The 20899-nt window shown below is 37.4% G+C and overlaps 1 protein-coding gene across 3 annotated transcripts in view; it reads right to left on the reverse strand.

Moving 5' to 3' along the window:
* Window positions 1–16052: 16052 nt before the first annotated feature.
* Window positions 16053–20899, reverse strand: part of LOC123794954 (mitochondrial adenyl nucleotide antiporter SLC25A24-like) — a 52884-nt gene continuing 48037 nt past the window's right edge. For all 3 annotated transcript variants that reach the window (XM_045801354.1, XM_087865748.1, XM_087865749.1), the window contains 3 exons: window positions 18850–19017; window positions 16523–16673; window positions 16053–16231 (listed from right to left, as the gene is read on the reverse strand). In XM_045801354.1, coding sequence (XP_045657310.1) covers window positions 16053–16231; window positions 16523–16673; window positions 18850–19017 — 498 coding nt within the window. The remainder of the gene's footprint in view (window positions 16232–16522; window positions 16674–18849; window positions 19018–20899) is intronic.

The following is a 20899-nucleotide window of genomic DNA, read 5'->3' on the forward strand; positions in this document are numbered from 1 at the left end:
GGTTCAGCCCAGTTCAGCTTCCATCTACTTTTCCCAACATCTAGCTCTTTTAAGTACTACCATCTTCCATTGGGACAACCTTCAAACTTTATCACTTTCATCTATTTTGGTCGTCCAAGACCTCTTTCAGCACCTATTCTGAATACCTTGTCCTTAGAAAGAATCCACTTGAATGGTCATTCTAGATGTTCATAGTTTTAGCTAGTAAACAAGTTTACCTTTTTTTAATCTACTGGACCATGTAGTTATTGTGTGGTGCTAAGAAGACCAAAGTCTCAGCCTTTCCACAAGGACAAAATCCTGGTCACTGCTGTCTCAAATTTAAAGCAGTTACAAAGGGGGCTATGTAAGAGAATTTGATTGACTCAATATAAAGCCATCACCATCACTAGAAAGATAGTTTAATCATACAATGAATTTTAAACTTGAATAGCCTAGTAGTCTTTAGGAAGACAATAATCATTTTAAGTTTTGACTCTATCACATTAAGTGAAGTGAATATTCTCCCCAGATTTTCTGAGTCATTTAGGAGACAGAATCCCAGATAACAAGGTGAATTCTGTCTCTTGCTCAGCCTATCCACTACCCTTAACCTCCCAAAAAGTAAATGCAGACAACTCAGTCATAATTATGTCACTTAATTATTGAAAGTTTGTCATGATTACTAAATCATGTAAATACTTCCCATCCCAAAACAGTTGTGTCAAGTTCCAAAGGGCTTCAAAACCACATGCCTTACCACTTTGGAAATAATTATGTCAAAGATTGTGTTAAAATGTCTTCAGTTGGGGCACCTGGGTGGCTTAGTCGGTTCGGTTCAGTGTCTGCCTGCAGCTCAGGTCTTGATCCCAGAGACCTGGTATTGAGCCTCTGCCCAGCAGGGAGTCTGCTTCTCCCTCTTCCTCTGCCCCTCCCCCACTGCTCAGGCTCTCTCTCTTGAGCTCAACTAAATAAAATCTTTTAAAAAAAAGTCTTGTTTGTGAAAATTTACATAAATTTTTTCTGAAGGCTGATAGATTTAAAATGAAAAAAGTTTGCACATTTATTGAAGAATCAATAATCATGAAAAAAAAATTTTTTTAAAGATTTATTTATTTATTTATTTGACAGAGATAGAGACAGCCAGCGACAGAGGGAACACAGGCAGGGGGAGTGGGAGAGGAAGAAGCAGGCTCCCAGGGGAGGAGCCTGATGTGGGGCTCGATCCCAGAATGCCGGGATCACGCCCTGAGCCGAAGGCAGATGCTTAACGACTGAGCCACCCAGGCGCCCCAATAATCATGAAAATTGAATCAACAGTCTATACTTATATTTTTGCTTGTAAAGTTCACATCCATCTCTCTCCCCTCTCTCCCTTCCATTCTCCCTTCCTTCCTTCATCTCCAGTCAAAAGCCATTAGGCAGGCTTGAGGAAAGCTGCCCACCATGGGTCAAAGCTCAGAGAAAAAAAATGGCTGAGCAGGGCAGCAGTCTAATGGGTTGGGAGGCTGGTTACATCCAAGGGGCTTGAGCATATAAATAAATATAGTGAGGATAAAGAGAGCCAGGCTTCTTGCTGTCAGAGAAATGAGTTACAAATATGCAAAGGGGAAAGCTAGAAAGAACTCTAGAGTGTTGCACTTGAATTAGTGGTATCAGTGTGAATGCATGGTTTTAAATATTTTTGGATATAGAAATATAAAGGGGTTTTTGTTCTCATGGAGCATACAATTTAGTCAAAAGAGACAGAAAATAACTTAATCATACCTCCAGGGTTCTGTAGCTAGAAGAAGTTTGGGTTGTATAAATAACAATAAAATTAAGGATCTATAAAACAAGAAAATAACTGAATCATACCTCCAGGGATCTGTAGCTAGAAGAAGTTTGGGTTGTATAAATAACAATAAAATTAAGGATCTATAAAACAAGAAAATAACTGAATCATACCTCCAGGGTTCTATAGCTAGAGAAAGGTCGGGTTGTATAAATAACAATAAAATTAAGAATCTATAAAACAAGTAAAAATAACAATAAAATTAAGAATCTATAAAACAAGAAAAAAACAAAGTATAAAACAAGAAGACATTCATTTTTTAATTATGTTGGCAGAGAGAAATTTACAATGCACATTTTCCCATTTTAAGATGTTCGTCACTCATTTTTTTAAATTTAGATTCAATTAGCCAACATTAGTTTCAGACATAGAGTTCAGTAATTCATCAGTTGTGTATAACACCCAGTGCTCATCGCATCACATGCCCTCCTTAATGCCCAACACCCAGTTACCCCATCCTCCCACTCCCCTCCCCTCCAGCAACCCTCAGTTTGTTTCCTATAGTTAAGAGTCTCTCACGGTTTGTATCCCTTTCTGATTTCTTTCCACTCAGTTTTCCCTCCCTCCCCTATGATCCTCTGCGCAGTTTCTTATATTCCACATATGAGTGAAACCATATAATTGTCTTTCTCCAATTGACTTATTTCACTTAGCATAATCCCCTCCAGTTCCACCCATGTTGATGTAAATGGTGGGTAATCATCCTTTCTGATGGCTGAGTAATATTCCATTGTATATATGAACCACATCTTCTTTATCCATTTGTCTGTTGATGGACATCTCGGCACTTTCTACAGTTTGGCTATAGTGTTAATCACTCATTTTTAAAACAGAAGTTTTTGCTGTTTTTTTTCTTTCATGCCTTTTTGCTACATATATTCAAATTTTGAATATCTTTTACGTTAAAGTTTGTCCACTTATGTCTTTGTGATGTCTTCAAACTTGCCATCACTTGTTTCTTTGTAGTAATGTCGCTGCACCTGTATCTTTGTAATAAGTGTCAAAGAGTTCAAGAGCAATTCAATTTGCAGAAAGTTCGTCTCTTCAGCACATTTTCAAAGTGTTATTCTCCTTCTGAAGGAAAAGCAGCCACGACTGAGGGAAACGACCACAACATAATGTTGCTAACAACTCAGTAGAGGGAGCTATAACCTAAAGATGAAGGGCGGTCGGTGCCAAATAGAAGCTGGGAGAAGAGTGCAGACAGGAGGGGATCAAAAGAAAGATGCTAAGTGGGTCTTTATTTTTAAGTCATCAATATAGTTACAGATCCCTAAACTACACTAACAAAAGATACAGACTAAAATATTATTTAAAACCGGGGTATAACAGCATACTTTTTCCCACTTAAAAAAATATTCTGTTCATATTCATTCATGGTGCAATCTAACAAAACTAAAGTAAATCAACAGAAGAAGTGTAATATATTTATCTTTGAAAGTTATTTTATATATTGCAAAAACAATGCATCGCATCAGCACATTTCCATCAATAACAGAATCAAAGTTTCTTCTGGAATCAGGAACTTTATAATCCCTGTGAATGATTGCTCAGTGACTCAGTCATCTATTTCAGCCCTGAAGTAACTAATGTAACTTTGTGCTCCAAAAAGGCCATGAGATGGTTAGCTATTTTTTTTTTAAGATTTTATTTATTTGTTTCACAGAGAGAGAGAGAGAGAGAGAGAGAGAGAGAGAGAATACAAGCAGGCAGAGCTGCAGGCAGAGGGAGAGGGAGACGCAGGCTCCCCGCTGAGCAGGGAGCCAGATGCAGGGCTCGATCCTACGACCCTGAGATCATGACCTGAGCCAAAGGCAGGTGCTTAACCGACTGAGCCACCCAGACGCCCCAAAGTTCTTTTTGTAACCCTTGAAACCTTCTGTTGTCAAAGTGTGCCATTTTGTAAAGTTGTTATGATGCTGATTCTTGCTACTTGCTACTATGATACTGATTCTTTCTCGATTTTAGTTAACCCTCCCTTTAAATGTCTACGCAGCTTCAAACGCCTTCTAGATGTTGACTCTGTATAAGGCCCTATATTCATGTGTGTGCGTGCAGTAAATTTGTAGTCATATTAAAATTTAATTTTTTTTATTTTGTTTTAAAAAAATTTTTAAAGAAATCCTAGTGGGCTATCAGGAGATAGCGTTTGAAGAGCCAAAAGGCCAGAAATCCAATTTGATTTAACTTATGCAAAAAGAGAAGAACTGCATCTGGAACTCGGGTGAAACAAGAGCCATGAACTAGAATAGCCTCCAGGTTGTCTCTCACATCTCTGCTCCCATCTGTGCTCCTGCTTCCATCTTCTCCCGCAGTGCAGTTTTCTAGGTGTGGTAGAACGCTCTCGGTTTTATGTCATACTACCTCAGGCACCAGAGAGAGCCTTTCTCAACACTGTTTCTGGTACTAAGTTCTCCAAGTCTTCATGAAGGACTCCTCGTGAGGTTAGGTGTTCATGACTGGAACAATCCATGGGCCCAGGATTCTGTGAATGCGCTGCAGTTCCCAGTGAGTCCAGATAAAAGGAAAGGGGAGAAAGGCATTTTCTGGAAGAGGATATAGATGTACAGATAGATTTTCTTTATTAAACTTAACTTGCGTTTCAGTATATCAGATTATTTGCCAAATGTCCAAAAGTTAGTTCCACTTGAAAAGTCAGATAAAAATAATAAAGCATCTCGGAAATTATTATTAAAGTCAACGGCAAGATGAGACGCAATTAACAAAAACTAAATTCATAAGCAGTGTAAGGAACACAAATTTTATATAAAATAATGCAGAAATAACAGGCGGTTAAATAGAAGTTTAGATTAAGATACCAAGACAGCAGATAACCTATTTCAAAATGATATGCAAGAGCATAATGCAGAATTTTCCAAGGAAGTGGTGGTGGAAAGTCTGTTTTGTGACCTTGAAGCCCCCTAGAAGAGGATATCTAGAGAGAGCTGCTGTGGCACTGAGCCCCCCTCTCTACCCATTCCACCTTCCACCTAGGGGAAGGGGTCTGCACCCCTCACCTCCAGCTTAGAGCAAGGAGCTTCAGTGAGACTACCTGGAAATTTGACATAAGTCTCATGCGTTTTGAGGCCTGGTGGACTGTGCTGGACACAGTGGACTGGGTACCTGATTGTGGTTACACAATGTTTGCTAAATGTTCTCACCAATAAAGTGAAAGAGAAGCTGCTGCCTGAGGCCAGTACACAGTCTGTTGAAACGAAGAATGTGTGACTGTTTCTCCTGTACCAGATGTGGGCTGTGCAAGGCATCGCCACAGCAAACGTCCATGTTGTCTCGGGTCCTGTGTAAAAGGGCCGAAGGGCTGTCTGAATTCAGAGATGCACTTCAGCAGGAAAGAAAGGTGGAGGCACCATCAGTTGTGTAGAGATGGAAGAAGGAAACAGAAGTGACCAGCCAGGGAGAGTGCACGACACCCAACAAGAAACTACAGAAGAGAGTTTCCTAGTGACTGGGTGGGGTAGGGAGTCTCCCCTGTAGAGAAAGACATCGGGGCAGAGAACTCAGTGCAGCTCCTATCAGTATGTTAGTCATGGAAGAACCCGCCTCCTGGCCCTTTCCTCTCCTTTCTATTCTGTGGCGACTCTGATGGGGTTCAGGAGCTAGAGAAAGAAGAATCCTAGAAGGGGAACAGAGAGAAGAAACCAAACAGGCCCAGCCTGGTCATCACAGCCCTCTCATCACAGCACGCCTGAGCAAAGGTAGAGGGAGAAGTTATTTACCTTAAAATCAAGACTAAAGTTGTGACGACCACACTGCACCAAACATATTAATCACCTTATTGAAGAACATTTTGTTAACTGAAAGCAATCAGAAAAGTTGTGGAACTTGCCCTAAATTTTATCTAGAGCATGGGAAAAACCAGCCCCACACTAAATAAAGTTAAAGTGACTCTGGGAAACACAGTTTAAAAATGGCTTAGTAATTCCATCCCATAAGTTATGCTTCATACTTAAAACAGTCAGCTGCAAGGGTGTCAGTGAATATAGAGGTATTTAAGAGAAATGAATGGAGACAGCTGTTAGAGAAACGTCCTAAATTCTGATCATCTACATATTTTATTCTCATTTAAGTCTCATAACAATCCTCCAAAACAGGGATTAATACCCCTTTTTTACTTATGTGAAAACTGTCAGCAAGATTGAGTAACTTTCCCAAATGACGGTCAGGATTCATATTCATATATATCTGGCCCCAAGAACCATGTCCTTTCTAAACACCACCTTAATTCCCATGTTCTTAGACATTTTTGACTTCCAGCAAACTTACCTAAAATCTCTGAGCTCCAGTTTCTTTGCCGACAAGACTGGATTAATAATACCTGCTCTGCCTTTCTCCGAGGGGTAGTGGAAGAATCATGAGATAATACACTATAAAGCTCTTCAATAATTCCAAAATATTGTTGGAGGAGAGGAGCAATGCCTTATTGTCTCTACTTCTGCAGACAGAAGAATTATATTGGAGGCAGTCATATTTTGTTTGGGATCATACATCATCACCATAAATTGTTTGGGATACACTACAGCACTAAAAGCCATTATATCTTCCCTAAAAAAATTCAAACCAGAAATGCTTGCTTAAAAAATAAGTTTACTGGTCTAAAAATCTAACACTACAACCAATAAAAACTAAAAGTAGAAAATGGAGACTATTCTTTTTCATTTTATCATTGAATTAAAAACACGTATATGGGGGCGCCTGGGTAGCGCAGTCGTTAAGCGTCTGCCTTCGGCTCAGGGCTTGATCCCGGCGTTTCGGGATCGAGTCCCACATCGGGCTCCTCCGCTGGGAGCCTGCTTCTTCCTCTCCCACTCCCCTGCTGTGTTCCCTCTCTCGCTGGCTGTCTCTCTGTCACATAAATAAATAAAATCTTTAAAAAAATTAAAAAATAAAATAAGTAAAATAAAAACATGTATTTGGATGATACAAATCATTACCAATCTAGGTATGACTTGGCTGCAGTAATCCAGAGTGCACATGAATGAATGGAGTCAGGCTGGCCACGATGTACACCTGTTTGAATTTTCTTTAGCCAAATTTATTTGTTAAATCTCAGAAGAACTTCCTGCTGCCCACACAACATCCTGCACAGGCTTCCTGGTAGCCTTTTGTAGCCTGACAGAGTGAGTAAATATACATTATGAACCCTTCAGCTTGCCTTGACTTATTACCATCCTCTTCCTCGGAGAACAGAGGTTGTTTATAAGAGAGACGTGATGACTAAGAATCAACTATTATAAAATTACTAAGTTTTGAAAAAATGGATTGGGGCACCTGGGTGGCTCAGTTGGTTAAGTGTCCAACTCTGGATTTCCGCTCAGGTCATGATCTCAGGGTCATGAGATTAAGCCCTGCATCAGGCTCTCTACTGGGTGTGAAGCCTGCCTAAGATTCTCTCTCCCTCTCCCTCTGCCCTACCCCCTCTAAAAAAAATTAAAATAATAAATAAATGAATCAATCAATAAAATATGCTTATTTTTTCTTACATTTTTATTACATTTAAATGATGTTTAAGGCATTTAATCTTAAAAACAAGGGAGCTTCATCAGCCAAATGTGTTACATTAGAATTTTTTCAGCCACCTTAAAATTATCTCCTTTAGGGGCACCTGCCTGGCTCAGTTGGTGGAGTGTGCAACTCTTGATCTCAAGGTTGTAGGTCTGAGCCTCACACTAGATGCAGAGATTACTTTAAAAAAATAAAATCTTTAAAAAAAATTCTCTCCTTTATAATTTCTTCCACTATTTTAAAATGATCTTTGTAATTTCATTTCTGATTCCAAAACTGATACATATTTATTGTATGAAAAACATAGAAAATCACAGAGAACAAAATACTCATGAGCTCATTGTCCAGAAATTTAATTTAGATATAATAACCTCTCTCTCCCCCACCTCACCAACTCTTCTTTATATGTCTGCCTCATTGCATATTTCTTCTTGAATAAAATAATATCAAATTATACATAATATTTTGAGTACTGCTTTTCCTAATTGATTTAGTATAAACATTTTCCCATGTTGTTAATATTCTCTTATATCAACATCAACATTTCAAAAAACTGCTTAGTATTGTACTGTGTTAAGGAGCACCTGGGTGGCACAGTCAGTTAAGCATCTGCCTTTGGCTCAGGTCATGATCCCAGGGTCCTGGGATCAAGCCACAAGTTGGCAGCAGGGGGGGGGGTCCTCTCAGCAGGGGGTCTGCTTTTCCCTCTCCCCCCTGCTCAGGGTCTCTCTCACTCTCTCTTTCTCTCAAATAAATAAAAATAAAATCTTTTAAAAATATATTGTACTGTGTTAAATTTAAGCTAGCATTTTGTGTTAAACATATTGATTACAATTCTTTGCTATAATAAACAATGGAAAATATAAACATTCCAGTAGATACATCTTTTTAAATAAGTATTAAATTTCAAATTGCCTTCCCATAAGTTTGGATTAATCCCCACTTCCATAGGTAGTATATGAGAGTGCTTTACTTAATTAAAAAATGCAAGTACTTTTATTAGAATATTATAAACTTTCTCAATATGAGAGGTGAAGATGATGTCTTACTTAAATATGCAATACTTTGAATACTAGTGCTTCCACTTTTACATTAAGGTATGATCTATCTCAGGGGTCCCTGGGTGGCTCAGTCAGTTAAGCCAGGTTTCGGCTCAGGTCATGATCACATGGGTGGTGAGATCGAGCCCCCAGTTGGGCATCACGCTCAACGGTGAGTCTGCTTGAAGATTCTCTCCCTCTGTCCCTCCCCGGCCCATGCTTGCTTGCTCTCTCTCTCTCTCTAAAATAAATAAATAAATCTTAAAAAAAAAAAAAAGGTATGATCTATTTTGGCTAACTTTTTCTGTACTGTGTCAGGTAGGAAGACTGAAGTTCATATTGTTCCATATGGATATCCAGTTGTCTCAGCCATTTGTTGTAAAGACTATCTTTTCCCCCTTCGGATTACCTTGGCACTTTCAAAATTCAATTGACCACATATACATGGGTCTATTCCTGGGCTCTCCAATTTAATTCATAAATCTCAATATCTATCCTTATGCCAATACCACCCTGTCTTGTTATTGTAGCTCTATTAGATCAGTCTTAAAATCAAGAAGTATGAATCCTCAAACTTTGTTGTTCTTCAAAATTATTCAGGATAGTCTAGGATATTAACAACGGAGTTTCACTGCACTTAAATCAGAGAACCATACTATGTATGATTTTATTTCTTTTAAATTTATTGAGATTGTTTTATGACCTAGTGTATGTCTATTCTGGAGAATGTTTCCTGTGCACTTAAGAAGAAGGTATAGTCCCCTCTTGTTAGGTAGAGTATTCTATGTATATTAGGTCTAGTTAGTGTATGGTGTTGTTCCAGTGTTTTATTTCCTTTTTGGTCTTCTGCCTAGTTGTTATGTCCTTTATTGAAAGTTAACTTTACTTCAAGTCTAAAATTATTCTCAAGTTAAATTTTTTATTTAAAAATTGTTTTAAAAATGCCCCCACGAATTTCCAAATTGCTCCCTAGGACATGGTATTATTCTCATTGAGAACCGACTGAGCTAGTCCCATACTTTAAGCTCTGATGTCTTACTTCTTTGCTCACTTAGAAAGATTGAAGGTAAGGTGGAATGCACGCAGTTTTTAGGAATAGGCACTTAGAATAAGGACACTGTTTCACTTGCCATGGAGTTTGTGTGAAATATTTTCACTAGGTAATTTGATTTGCTGCCTAATTCATAATTGTAAAAATGATTATATTAATTATATTAATAATATTGATGATAGTAATATTGATAATAAACTCCAGAGAGATGGGTTTCTTGTTAAATTCCAGTACACATGTATAGTGGTTTCAGATTTGTTAACCTGTACCCTTATGGGAAGCAACTTTTCTAACTAGAGTATAGTACTCATGTGCAGTTCCTTTTGCCTTTAGTCTTACGGATTTGTGGGGACACTATTGATTGTCATAATACCATGTATGCAAGTAAAACCTGTTTATTATCTATTTTGCATTGTTTTAATTTTCATGAAATATTTCAAGAACTCTCATGCAAATCAAGGGGAAATTACACTTCCTTTGCTCAGAATGCTACCAAGAAATGTTTACCATTTTGGAAAATAATGTCGCTGATGGTAACACTGCTTGGTGGTATTTGAGCTGCCAAAGCAACATTCCTGTGTTATTCTGCATCTGTTGTTGTCACTTTGTTGTAATTGTGTGTGTGTGTGTGTGTGTGTGTGTATGTGTGTATACAGATATGCTTATTTAGCTCTTTCAAAATCTCAATTACAAAGGAAAGTATCTAAATATTCAGTTGGATATATTTTGTCTTACTTGGGTTCCATTGGAATGAGGTAGAAACTGAAGTTTGAGTCATGCTACTTTTTCTAGAAACCAGTCAAACAGCAGAAGGAAAGAAGATTCCCTCAAACTACATTTCAGTGAAAATAGAAGACTGGGGAAAATCTGAAAACTCAAAATTGGGCATGAGCACTACCAAAGGTAAGAGTGCTAAGAAACCTGCATAGGAGTTTGTGACACATGTCTTAGACAAGAGCAGAGAGCCCAGGAGTGGGAGATCTCAGAGATTTCCACAGATGTTGCCTTCTATAAGGAGAGGACCCAATGCGGAAAAGAAACCATTGTGAGTAAAACTGAAGTTTGACAGGACACCAGTGGAGAAAGGCAAAGAGGAGAAAATGCCCAGAAAATGCTGGAAGATAGAACCCTGAAGGGGCAGATTTCACAAAGTTCCCACAAACTTCTAAAAGTTAGTGCATCATCTTGGAAGGTGACTGTTGTTTCTTAGTAATGGCAACCTAGATAGAATCTGTGGATGTCCAGGGGCCCTAAATTAGACTGGGTTCTGAGGGTTACAGGAGATATGACCATACAAAGGTAGCTATTTTAAATTGTTTCCCTGAGCTATGGAGATTGGAAAACTATCCTGGCTTCCCAACCAACTCCACTGGAACTTCTAATTCTAATCCAGAAATTTCCATCTCATTCAACTATGATTAACAAAAATGAATATGCTCAGCATCTAGACTAAGGTAGTATAAGGAAAAAACGGGAGTACCAATTTTCCTATAAATAAAAACTCCCCGCACACACAAATTCCTACTGCAGGCAGATGAAAATTATAAGCTAATATTCCTACATATATTTTTGAAAAAGAAAAAATATAATGGAGCAATTGCACTGTGAAAGAAGATGTAAAACAGACATAGAAAAATGGAAAAGAGATAGCAAACAATAGGAGGTTATGACTAGATAACATGAAAATGAGAAGTGGGGAATGACGTAACTCAAGAAAGCAACAAAAGAAAATTTTAAACAAGTTTGGAGTTTTAATTTGAATGTGGTATTAAATCGATAAAGAGTTTCCTGAATGCTTTCAAGATTTCTTTATCTTTGGGGCGCCTGGGTGGCACAGCGGTTAAGCGTCTGCCTTCGGCTCAGGGCGTGATCCTGGCGTTATGGGATCGAGCCCCACGTCAGGCTCTTCTGCTGTGAGCCTGCTTCTTCCTCTCCCACTCCCCCTGCTTGTGTTCCCTCTCTCACTGGCTGTCTCTATCTCTGTCGAATAAATAAATAAAATCTTTAAAAAATAAATAAATAAAGATTTCTTTATCTTTGGTTTTTGGTGGTTTTGCTTTTATGTGTTCACTGACCTTCACTCTCCCTCTGTTTTTCACCAAGTTGGGGATATTTTTGACCATTATTCCTTCAAATGTTTTTTACATCCTATTTTCTCTCTCCTCTTCTTCTGGGTTCTAATTACATGCATGTTAGATCTTTCAATATCATGTCACAGATCACTGAAGCTCATTTGTCCCCCAATATTTTTTCTGTTCTTCAAAGTTGATCGTGGCTATTGATCTATCTTTAAGTTCATTAGCTCTTTCTTCAGTCATCTCTGATTTGCTGTTCACTGCATCCAGTTCATTTTTTTTTTTCAGATATTTTTCAGGGCTATAATTTCCATTTAGTTCTTTTACAGTTTTCATTTTTCTGCCAAAATTCCCCATCTGTGACCCATCCTGTCCAGTTTTTCCTTAATTCTCTAACCTATTTACAGTAGCTGTCCTTCTCTGCTAATTCCAACATTTAGATTATCCGTGAGTCTGTTTCTATAAAGAGGTTTTTCTCTTAATTATGAGTGATCCTTTCCTACTTCTTCACCTGCAGTTTTTTTGTTTTGTTTTGCTTTTTGGTATACTGGTCATTACTGATAACACATTGATGCAATTCTGGATTTTTCTATAGCCACAAAAAAAATTTTGAGTTTGATTCTGATAAGGATTTTTAAATTTTTGGCAGATCACCTTGATCCTATGGGGGTTAGACTTAGGTTTTGTTAGGGCAGGTTTATTTTAGCCCTTATTCCTAAGTCCTAGACTTACTCTAAAGGCATAACTCTTTTGGGATTTTGATCAGAAATCCAAGGAGTTTATCCAAACCTTGCTAAATTGGCAAGATTTGAACTTCAAACTCCTAGACTTTCTTCAAACTATATAGACTTCCAGACTGGAATTTCTATATACAAAAATTTGTCTTGGAACAAATGATAATCTCCCTAGCCTCGTACTGTGTCATGTAGTACTGTTCTAAGATGCTGAGACGTTCCCCCAGGATTTATGTAAGATCATTATACTATTGTGGAAAGAGCATTCATTTTGTATCAACAGAACTCAATTTGAATTACTAACTGTATTACCTTGGATAAGTTACTTATCTCTCTGAGTCTGCCTTATTTGTAAAACAGTGGTGACCTATTTTATAGAATTTTTTAGAGAATTAAATGAGACAAAATATGTAAAAAACCCAGTGGGGTTACAATAAATTGCAATTACCTTATAGTTTACAAAGAAGCAAAGATTACCAAAACAAAACAAAACAAAACAAAAACAGGTTTACTCTACTTAGAGTCAAAACTTATTTACTTGTGGTAAGTGAACTCAGACTAACAATTTATTTCCCTCAGTCTTTGGAATATTTTAGCCTCTCTGTCCAAACTGACTGCTCTTTTGATACATGAGAAGAAACAGAAGAGACACAGGGCCCCTAAGCCCATGACTTAGACCACAGGTGGAAAGAACCCTGCAGAAGCTGAAAGACTAAAAGGTCAGGCTTGAATACGCTTCCTGCAGAGTGGTCCTTATGAAGCTGGGACCCTCAAAGTGTTCCAACTCCAGTACAATTCTTCCCTGGAAACAGTTGGCTCCTTCCTTGCAGGACAATAGCACACCAGGCAGAGATCACCTTTATACATTACTTAAGTGATCCGGATCATAACCAACCAGTTGCCAATTTTTGAAGTTTAAGCATATCCTACAAATTCCACATGTATTCTCTCCATACTGAATGGATTAATAAACTAATAAGGCTTATAATGGCTGTTCATATATTATGAAATAGTTTTGTATCCCTTATCTCCTTTGGTTCTAAAAACAATCTGGTCAATAAGGTTTAAAAAAGGCGATATTATTGTCCCCACTTGAGAAATACGGAAACTGAGACTCAAAGATTAACTGACTCTCCAAATTTCAAAGGCAATTAATGATAAAGTGTCTCCAGATCATCACTTCTCTTATGGTCCTTCTTTATCTTTAATTCATTTTACTAAGCGTTTTCTATAACCCACTCCTTAACCTATCCAAACCTCTTAGTTATATTGTGTAACATGCTGCTAACCCTCCAGAACCATGAGACAGAATTTCACTAATTTGTATCACCGTTCATGGGGCACCTGGGTGGCTTGGTCGGTTAAGCATCTGCCTTTGGCTCAGGTCATGATTCCAAGGTTCTGGGTTTCAAGCCCCACATCAGGGCTCCCTGTTCAGGGGGAGTCTGCTTCTCCCTCTCCCCCTGCCTGTTCTCTCTCTAATAAATACATAAAATCTTAAAAAATAATTTGAAAATATTAATCTCTTGCAATGACGTGGATGGAACTAGAAGGTATTATGCTAAGCAAAATAAGTCAATCAGAGAAAGACAATTATCACATGATCTCACTGATATTTGGAATTTGAGAAACAAGGCAGAGGATCATAGGGGAAGAGAGGAAAAAATGAAACTAGACGAAACCAGAGAGGGAGACAAACCATAAGAACTCTCAATCTCAGGAAACAAACTGAGGGTTGCTGGAGGGGAGAGGGGTGAGGGGATGGGGTGCATGAGTGATGGACAATGGGGAGGTATGTGTCGTAGTGAGTGCTATGTGTTGTATAAGATGGATGAATCACAGACCTGTACCCCTGAAACAAATAATACATTATATGTTAATAATTAACAAAAGATAAAATCATCATCATCATCATCTCAACTTTCTGTTAGAATTAAGCAAGAGAACCTTTAAGAGTGTCTTGAAAGAATTCCTGACACATAGCAGAAACTTAATAAAATAAATTGGATTTTGACTTCTGATATAATTATTGGATCCACCTATTCTAAAGAGAAGCCCTTACTCAGAAGCCAGCATTTTATAATTATAACTATGGAAATAACATCCTAACTGGTCTTGCTGGCTCTACTATCTCCTCTGTCAATGGCCTTCTTCTGTTGTCAGTTATCTTCTTACACCAGACCATGTCATTATCACATGTAACTCACAGCTCTCCATGACCTGGCACCAACCTCTAGCAGTGGCCTCATATCCCACTGTATCTTCCTATACACTGTATATTTCAAAATGACCAGGCTACTTGTCATTTCCCTAATACTCCACGAACCCACATCCCCACCCCCACCCCCCACCATTTCCGTGTTACTACTCAAGGGATCTCATCAATTTGGAATGCATTGTGAAAGTCTATCCAAACAACTACTATCAGTACTCAAGTTTCTTACACACCTACTCCTGCACTTCACATGAGATTTGCCTTCCTCCCCTTGGTGATCTGTGGCTTAGTTTAGCTACAGTTCCACAATCCCCTCCTTTCTTATACTTCACGCCTCAACTACTCTTCCTTGTACACAAGGTTCCACCTCTTCCCGCCTTAACTGGGATAGGTCTGAGTAAAACATTCCTCTCTTTGTCCTAATTCCATTTCAATCTTCTCATGACTTAATTGGTTTCCCAGGTACCCTGATACCAGCAAACAGTGTGCCCTGGAGAAGGGATGAAAGTATTCTGGTGAGTGGGAAGTACTAAACTCCACTATAAATTAATAACTTTGCATTGTGAAATGTATCTCAACCTTGTAATTTTAATTAATCTATCACCAATAAACTGATCATCTTGAGGAAATTAATAAAGTCAGATTTTGGGATCAGCAAGGCCAAGACTCAAAGCCTGGACTTGAGTCAATTTAGCGAGGCAGTTCTTCATTTGAAGCCTGTTGTGGCCAACACAGCCCATTACCATCACCTTACCACACTCTCATTTAATTCCAGCAGAGAACAGGATTCATTTTTTCATAAAAGTGCAGAGAAATATTTAGGATTTCCAAGGGCTAACTCAATCAATTCATAAGCTGAAATAAGAATTGCTTCGACAAGTATGAAATAATGGATTTAATCTTTAAAATTCTTCCTCTCAAATGTTTTTCAATCAGAAGATTAAAAAAAAACATGTCCAGTGCTGATCTGTTCTCAATACTTACTTCCTTATAACAGCCAAAAAATATCAAGAATAAAAATGAACCAACAATGTTTATATTTACAAATAAAGTACCCAGAGAAAAAAACAGGTTATCGTGCTATCATTATTCCACCCACAATCTGATAGAAGGAACTGTGAAGAAATTATGAAACCAACATTCCATTTTGCTTAAAAAAGAGAAACTGTGATCATTTGCTGTAATATCGATTTTAAATGCAGTGATTTTTGTTTTAGTGTATAAAATATTGTCAAGCTCAGCTTTTCAAAAAAATTATTTAAATAGAAAAAGGTTGACACAAGCGGCTACAATTGACCAAATGTTTTATAATGTCACCATGGTATATCCAAACTCAATAAAAAGAAGTTTCAAGTTAAGATTCAAGGGAGAGTAGTGGGAAATATAAATGGAATTTTGTGGATATTAAGGATTTTAAATTATTAAAGAACTTTACCAAAATGATTATTTAATTTATAAATTTTGTAATAGGTAAAGAAAAATTGTTTTAACAATTATTTGAGACGTCTTGCCTTTTAGGAAAAGACAAATTTCTCTTTACAAGCCAGGTATTATCTTAAATTAAGTGATTTTGGTAATGACAACAACTTGCTATTTCACTTCTAAATTAATCCCAAATGTTGCCCCACTATTTCATAAACTATACAGCTGATGCATACTGCGGGAAGCACCTTTATGATGTTTGGGGTGAGACCCCTGAAAAAGCCCCGTTTTCCTTCGTTGTTATATATCTCTTGAATGAGATGAACCATAGAAGTTGTTGTTCCTTTTTCTTCCAATGCTATAAATTGAAAAAAAATCAGTGTAATTCAATATTTAATCTTTGTTCGTTAAGATAGTCCAATGATTAATGAGAATTACACAATAAATTCAAGATGTGTGCCTTAAAAATCAGAGTCTGCTTTTGATTTATCAATTCTCCAGTTTTTCTGTTTTTTAAAATAATTAATTTCTACTCATTTAAAACAACCTAGTTACTCTAAACTGTTTTTAACTTAATTTTTATTAATACTTCATTCAAGTTATTTTTAATCACTTTTTTAATTTATAACTTCATTAAAAAAAAACTCACCTTGAACCTGCATGCGAGTTCTGATAAGGGTCAGAGGGAAGGTGGCTATCTGAGCACACGTGTGAGACAATGTACTACATCCCAGCAAAATCATTATCCCAGGGTCTACAGACTCTGCTGTGTGATGTTCTAGCCAATAATTCTTCAACAGCTGGCAGAGAAAATAGTAGTAAATATCCTTTAACCACTATGCAAGTCTAAGTAGAATAAAGTTCACTGCTCACTCAATTCAATAAACGTATTGTGTAACTTCTTGATTCAAGAATTACACTGAGCATTGTCATAGATGTTATCTCACTTAATCCCTCCAGAAACCTGACAAATACATATTGTCATCTCCACTTTAGAAATTTTATAAATGAGGAACTAATTCAGAGAAACTAAGCTATCAAGTCACAACGCTGATAAATAAGAATCAAGCTTAATTGCTTGATTTTAGTAACTGTTCTCTCCAAAATCTTTACAAAAGATTGTTCCTACTCTGTGCACAGAGGGAGTTATCCGCCTACTGTCCTATCAAGGATAGGGCACATAGATGTTCTCAAAAAAACGTATTCACACAACCTCAGTTTGAGTTCTCCAATGTTTTGCATCTCTCTGTGTGCTTTTGTCTGTTTGGTTTTGTTTGTTCTATTTTGCTTAATTGTTTTGGTTTGTAATGACATTCAAAGACCCAAGCAAAATTCTGGAGATTCTCAGAGGGATTAACAGAATAATGTAGAGAAGACTGCATAATCCACTCTAGGTTAACAAAACCACATTTTCTGAACTTTTAAGAGAGATTCATCTTTCCAAAGTTGCTTTTCCTTGAATAAAAGTGGCTAGAGGAAATTATTTTAAAATAGTGGGTTTAAAAGATCACGAAGTGCTTTTAGAGCTGTTCATTTATCAAAGGATACAGCTTTACCATTATATACTGAGGCAATTACTATGAAATATATAATTCAATGCTTTTGAAAAAAATATATTTCAAAATTTCTTTACTCAGTGCATTTATTAGTCATGCAACAATAAAAAGAGAAATGAGTAACGTCACTCTTACTCTGGTAAGAAAGCAAAAGATACAGAACTACAGAAATAAAAAAAAGAAGGGAGCCCAACATAAACAGCAGCAATGAATTTATTTTAATAAGACCACAGAAGCAAGCAAAAAAGGAGAAAATAAATACATACTATATCATTCAATACTTTAAACATCTATAAAAGACATATGCATTTTTAAGTGCTAAACAAAATGGGCTATATTTCATATGATTGTGGTACCACTTGCCAAAAATACCATTGGGCCTGTGGCTGGAGAGCTGTCCTTCTTGCACTGAGAATGAATTTAAGTGATACTAGTCACATACTCTCTCCTGGTTCTTATGACCAAATGGTATATATTGTTACAATAGTCTGCCTAACACATATGTATAATCACAAAAATGAAACGATTGGCAAGAAAGGGAATAACCTGGAATCCTGCCTGTTCAGCAAGCACTACACTCTTAGGATATATGCCCTATCTCCACGCTGTCTCTCTCCCAATAGCCCCCAAGGACTCCTCCCCTCAACTCTCATTTTCACAACTGGGCAATAACATCTCAGCTTTCTCAATCTTAACTGTACATCAGATTTTTCTAGAGCGTAAAAAAACCTAAATCCCAGGCCTCCTCCCAGAATAGTTAAATCAGAATCTCTTGGATGTAGCCCAAGAATCTTTTTTTTTTAAGATTTATTTATTTATTATTTGAGAGAGAGAGAGAGAGTGAGTGAGCATGCATGCAGCAGGGGAGAGGAAGAGGTAGCCCAAGAGTCTTATTTTTTAAAGATCTACATGCAGGTGATTCTGATATGCATCCAGAGTTGTGAACCACTACATCAGCATTTAAGTCTATAAATATTATCAGTAAAACCTAATTCACAAAAACCACCAAAGTTATTATTAGAATACTAGACAACTGAGATATAAAATGAAAAGCCAAATAAAACCATTCAACTCAACCAAACTTCTTGGTCAGAAACTACTTCATATGGGGGAACCTGGGTGGCACAGTGGTTGAGCGTCTGCCTTCGGCTTAGGGTGTGATCCCGGCGTTATGGGATCGAGCCCCACATCAGGCTCCTCTGCTATGAGCCTGCTTCTTCCTCTCCCACTCCCCCTGCTTGTGTTCCCTCTCTCGCTGGCTGTTTCTATCTCTGTCAAATAAATAAATAAAATCTTAAAAAAAAAAAAAAGAAACTACTTCATATAAAGTCATTTACAACTAGATTTTTAGAATGAAGACTATTATTACACCAAGTTTTCAAATCTAACACACAATGTCATATTAGGAGAATAAACTCACCTCATAAACAGCAAAATCTATGCCTGCATAAGGTAGAATGCTTAGCAAGTTAGGAATATAACCTTTGAAAAAGGTTCTAACACCTTCTTGTTTCAGAAGCTTCTTGCCACAATCAATGATCCCTGAATACTGTCCAGTTGTACCTAGAGCCAGTCTGGTCTTTAGAACCTAAATGTGAAGAATATTATAAAAATATATTGATCAGATTTACTCAACTCATCTAGTAATACACTAAACTGCATTATATACAATGTTTACTGATTATCATAGAAATCAAAAAAGAAAGCAATCTTAAATATAATCTTAACTTCTCCCTAATTGGCTTTTAACCGTAAACAGCTAACACAGTACAGTTTTTAAAAATTATTTAAACAGGAAAATGTAATTAATCACTGTGGTTTTGATTGATAATACCTGCTCAAACTCATTTAATGTGCTATAAGGCAACATATTCTAAACCAAACTCATTTGAGGTAACATTATTGCATCAAAATAAAGAAACTGCAGCCCAATTTCAAGCTAATATATATATATATATATATATATATATATATATATACACACACACACACACACACACATATATATAGTCAGGTTAAAGTGAAGAAGCAATATGAAAAATAACATTCCATCTATACTTAAGATACACACACTGTGGGAACTATTGTAACAGTGAGGTGGATCTATAATCATTTAATACGATTAAACGTGCTCATAAAGTAGTAACATAACAGGAGCTATGAGGGCAATAGTAGGTTTCAGTAGTCTGTCTATGATCAACATTCCTGAGCAATTTTCCTGATAGAACCTCACTCCTTGTCCTCTTAATTTCCATTAATTTAATTTCAGGGAGAACTATAAATACTTGGAGAAATGGCTCTCCAAAACAGCCAAGACCCCCCCCCCCCAAAAAAAGCATGAACTTTTTCTTGATTGGGCAAACTGTGTATCTTTTTTTTTTTTTGAAAGATTTTATTTATTTATTTGACAGAGAGAGAGACAGCCAGCGAGAGAGGGAACACAAGCAGGGGGAGTGGGAGAGGAAGAAGTAGGCTCATAGCGGAGGAGCCTGATGTGGGGCTCGATCCCACAACACCGGGATCACGCCCTGAGCCGAAGGCAAACGCCTAACCGCTGTGCCACCCAGGCGCCCCCAAACTGTGTATCTTGATAGAGCTGTCTCTGAGTCATCAGTTGGAAGGCTTTGTTTTAAGAACTTCTCTGCAGCACCCCACACTATGGATAATCCCATTCTCAAAACTCTCTGTCCTCCCCAGGGCACTGTACTCAACACTCTTCTTACCCAAGTAAATCTTTTCTGTCTGCTTCACTGGCAGGTTTTTTTCCCACTTACTCCCTAAATTAAGGTCTTCGCAAAAATTCTCTTCTCAATTTAAAAAATAAAACAAAACAAACAAAAAAAACCACTACTTTTTTTCTAAGTAATCTCATGACTTTAACTAGCACTTCTTTGCAGATGACACATCAAGACTTGAAACCTCTCAAATCTCAGTATCACATTTGCAACTACTGGCTAAAAATCATAATTTGGTTGTCCACAACAACTCCAATTAAATACGTACAAACCTGAACTCCTCATCCTCTCACAGTCTGGGCCACTTCTGCCACACTCAAACTCTCTTACAGATGTAACTCAGACGTAACTCTCCTAAACACTCAGGCACACAACCCAGACAGATCTTCACCTTCTTCCCTTCCCTCTGTCCTACTTTCCACTTCTCAGGCTGTGGCTTCTCAAGACAGCTCTAACATGAGTCAGTTTCCTCTAGGCAGTATCATATTTCAAGCCTTTACTATCACTTCCCTGAATGGCGGCAATCTCTTGTATGCAGTCATCTCATTTCTCCAGTCTCTCTCACTCTAAAAAACTTTACCAAGAGTATATTTCAGGCTCTAACGTGTTTTATGGCTTCTTACTTTTTTTAAGAAATTGAAATTATATTTCTTACACTGCATTCAAGAGCCTTTCTGATCTGGCCCCAACCCATTATCCATGATATTATCCAGTTCAAACCTAAATATCTGCTCT

The sequence above is a fragment of the Ursus americanus genome, chromosome 12, assembly GCF_024610735.1.
Source record: "Ursus americanus isolate L20-20 chromosome 12, mUrsAme1.1.p, whole genome shotgun sequence".
Classification (NCBI taxonomy): domain Eukaryota; kingdom Metazoa; phylum Chordata; class Mammalia; order Carnivora; family Ursidae; genus Ursus; species Ursus americanus.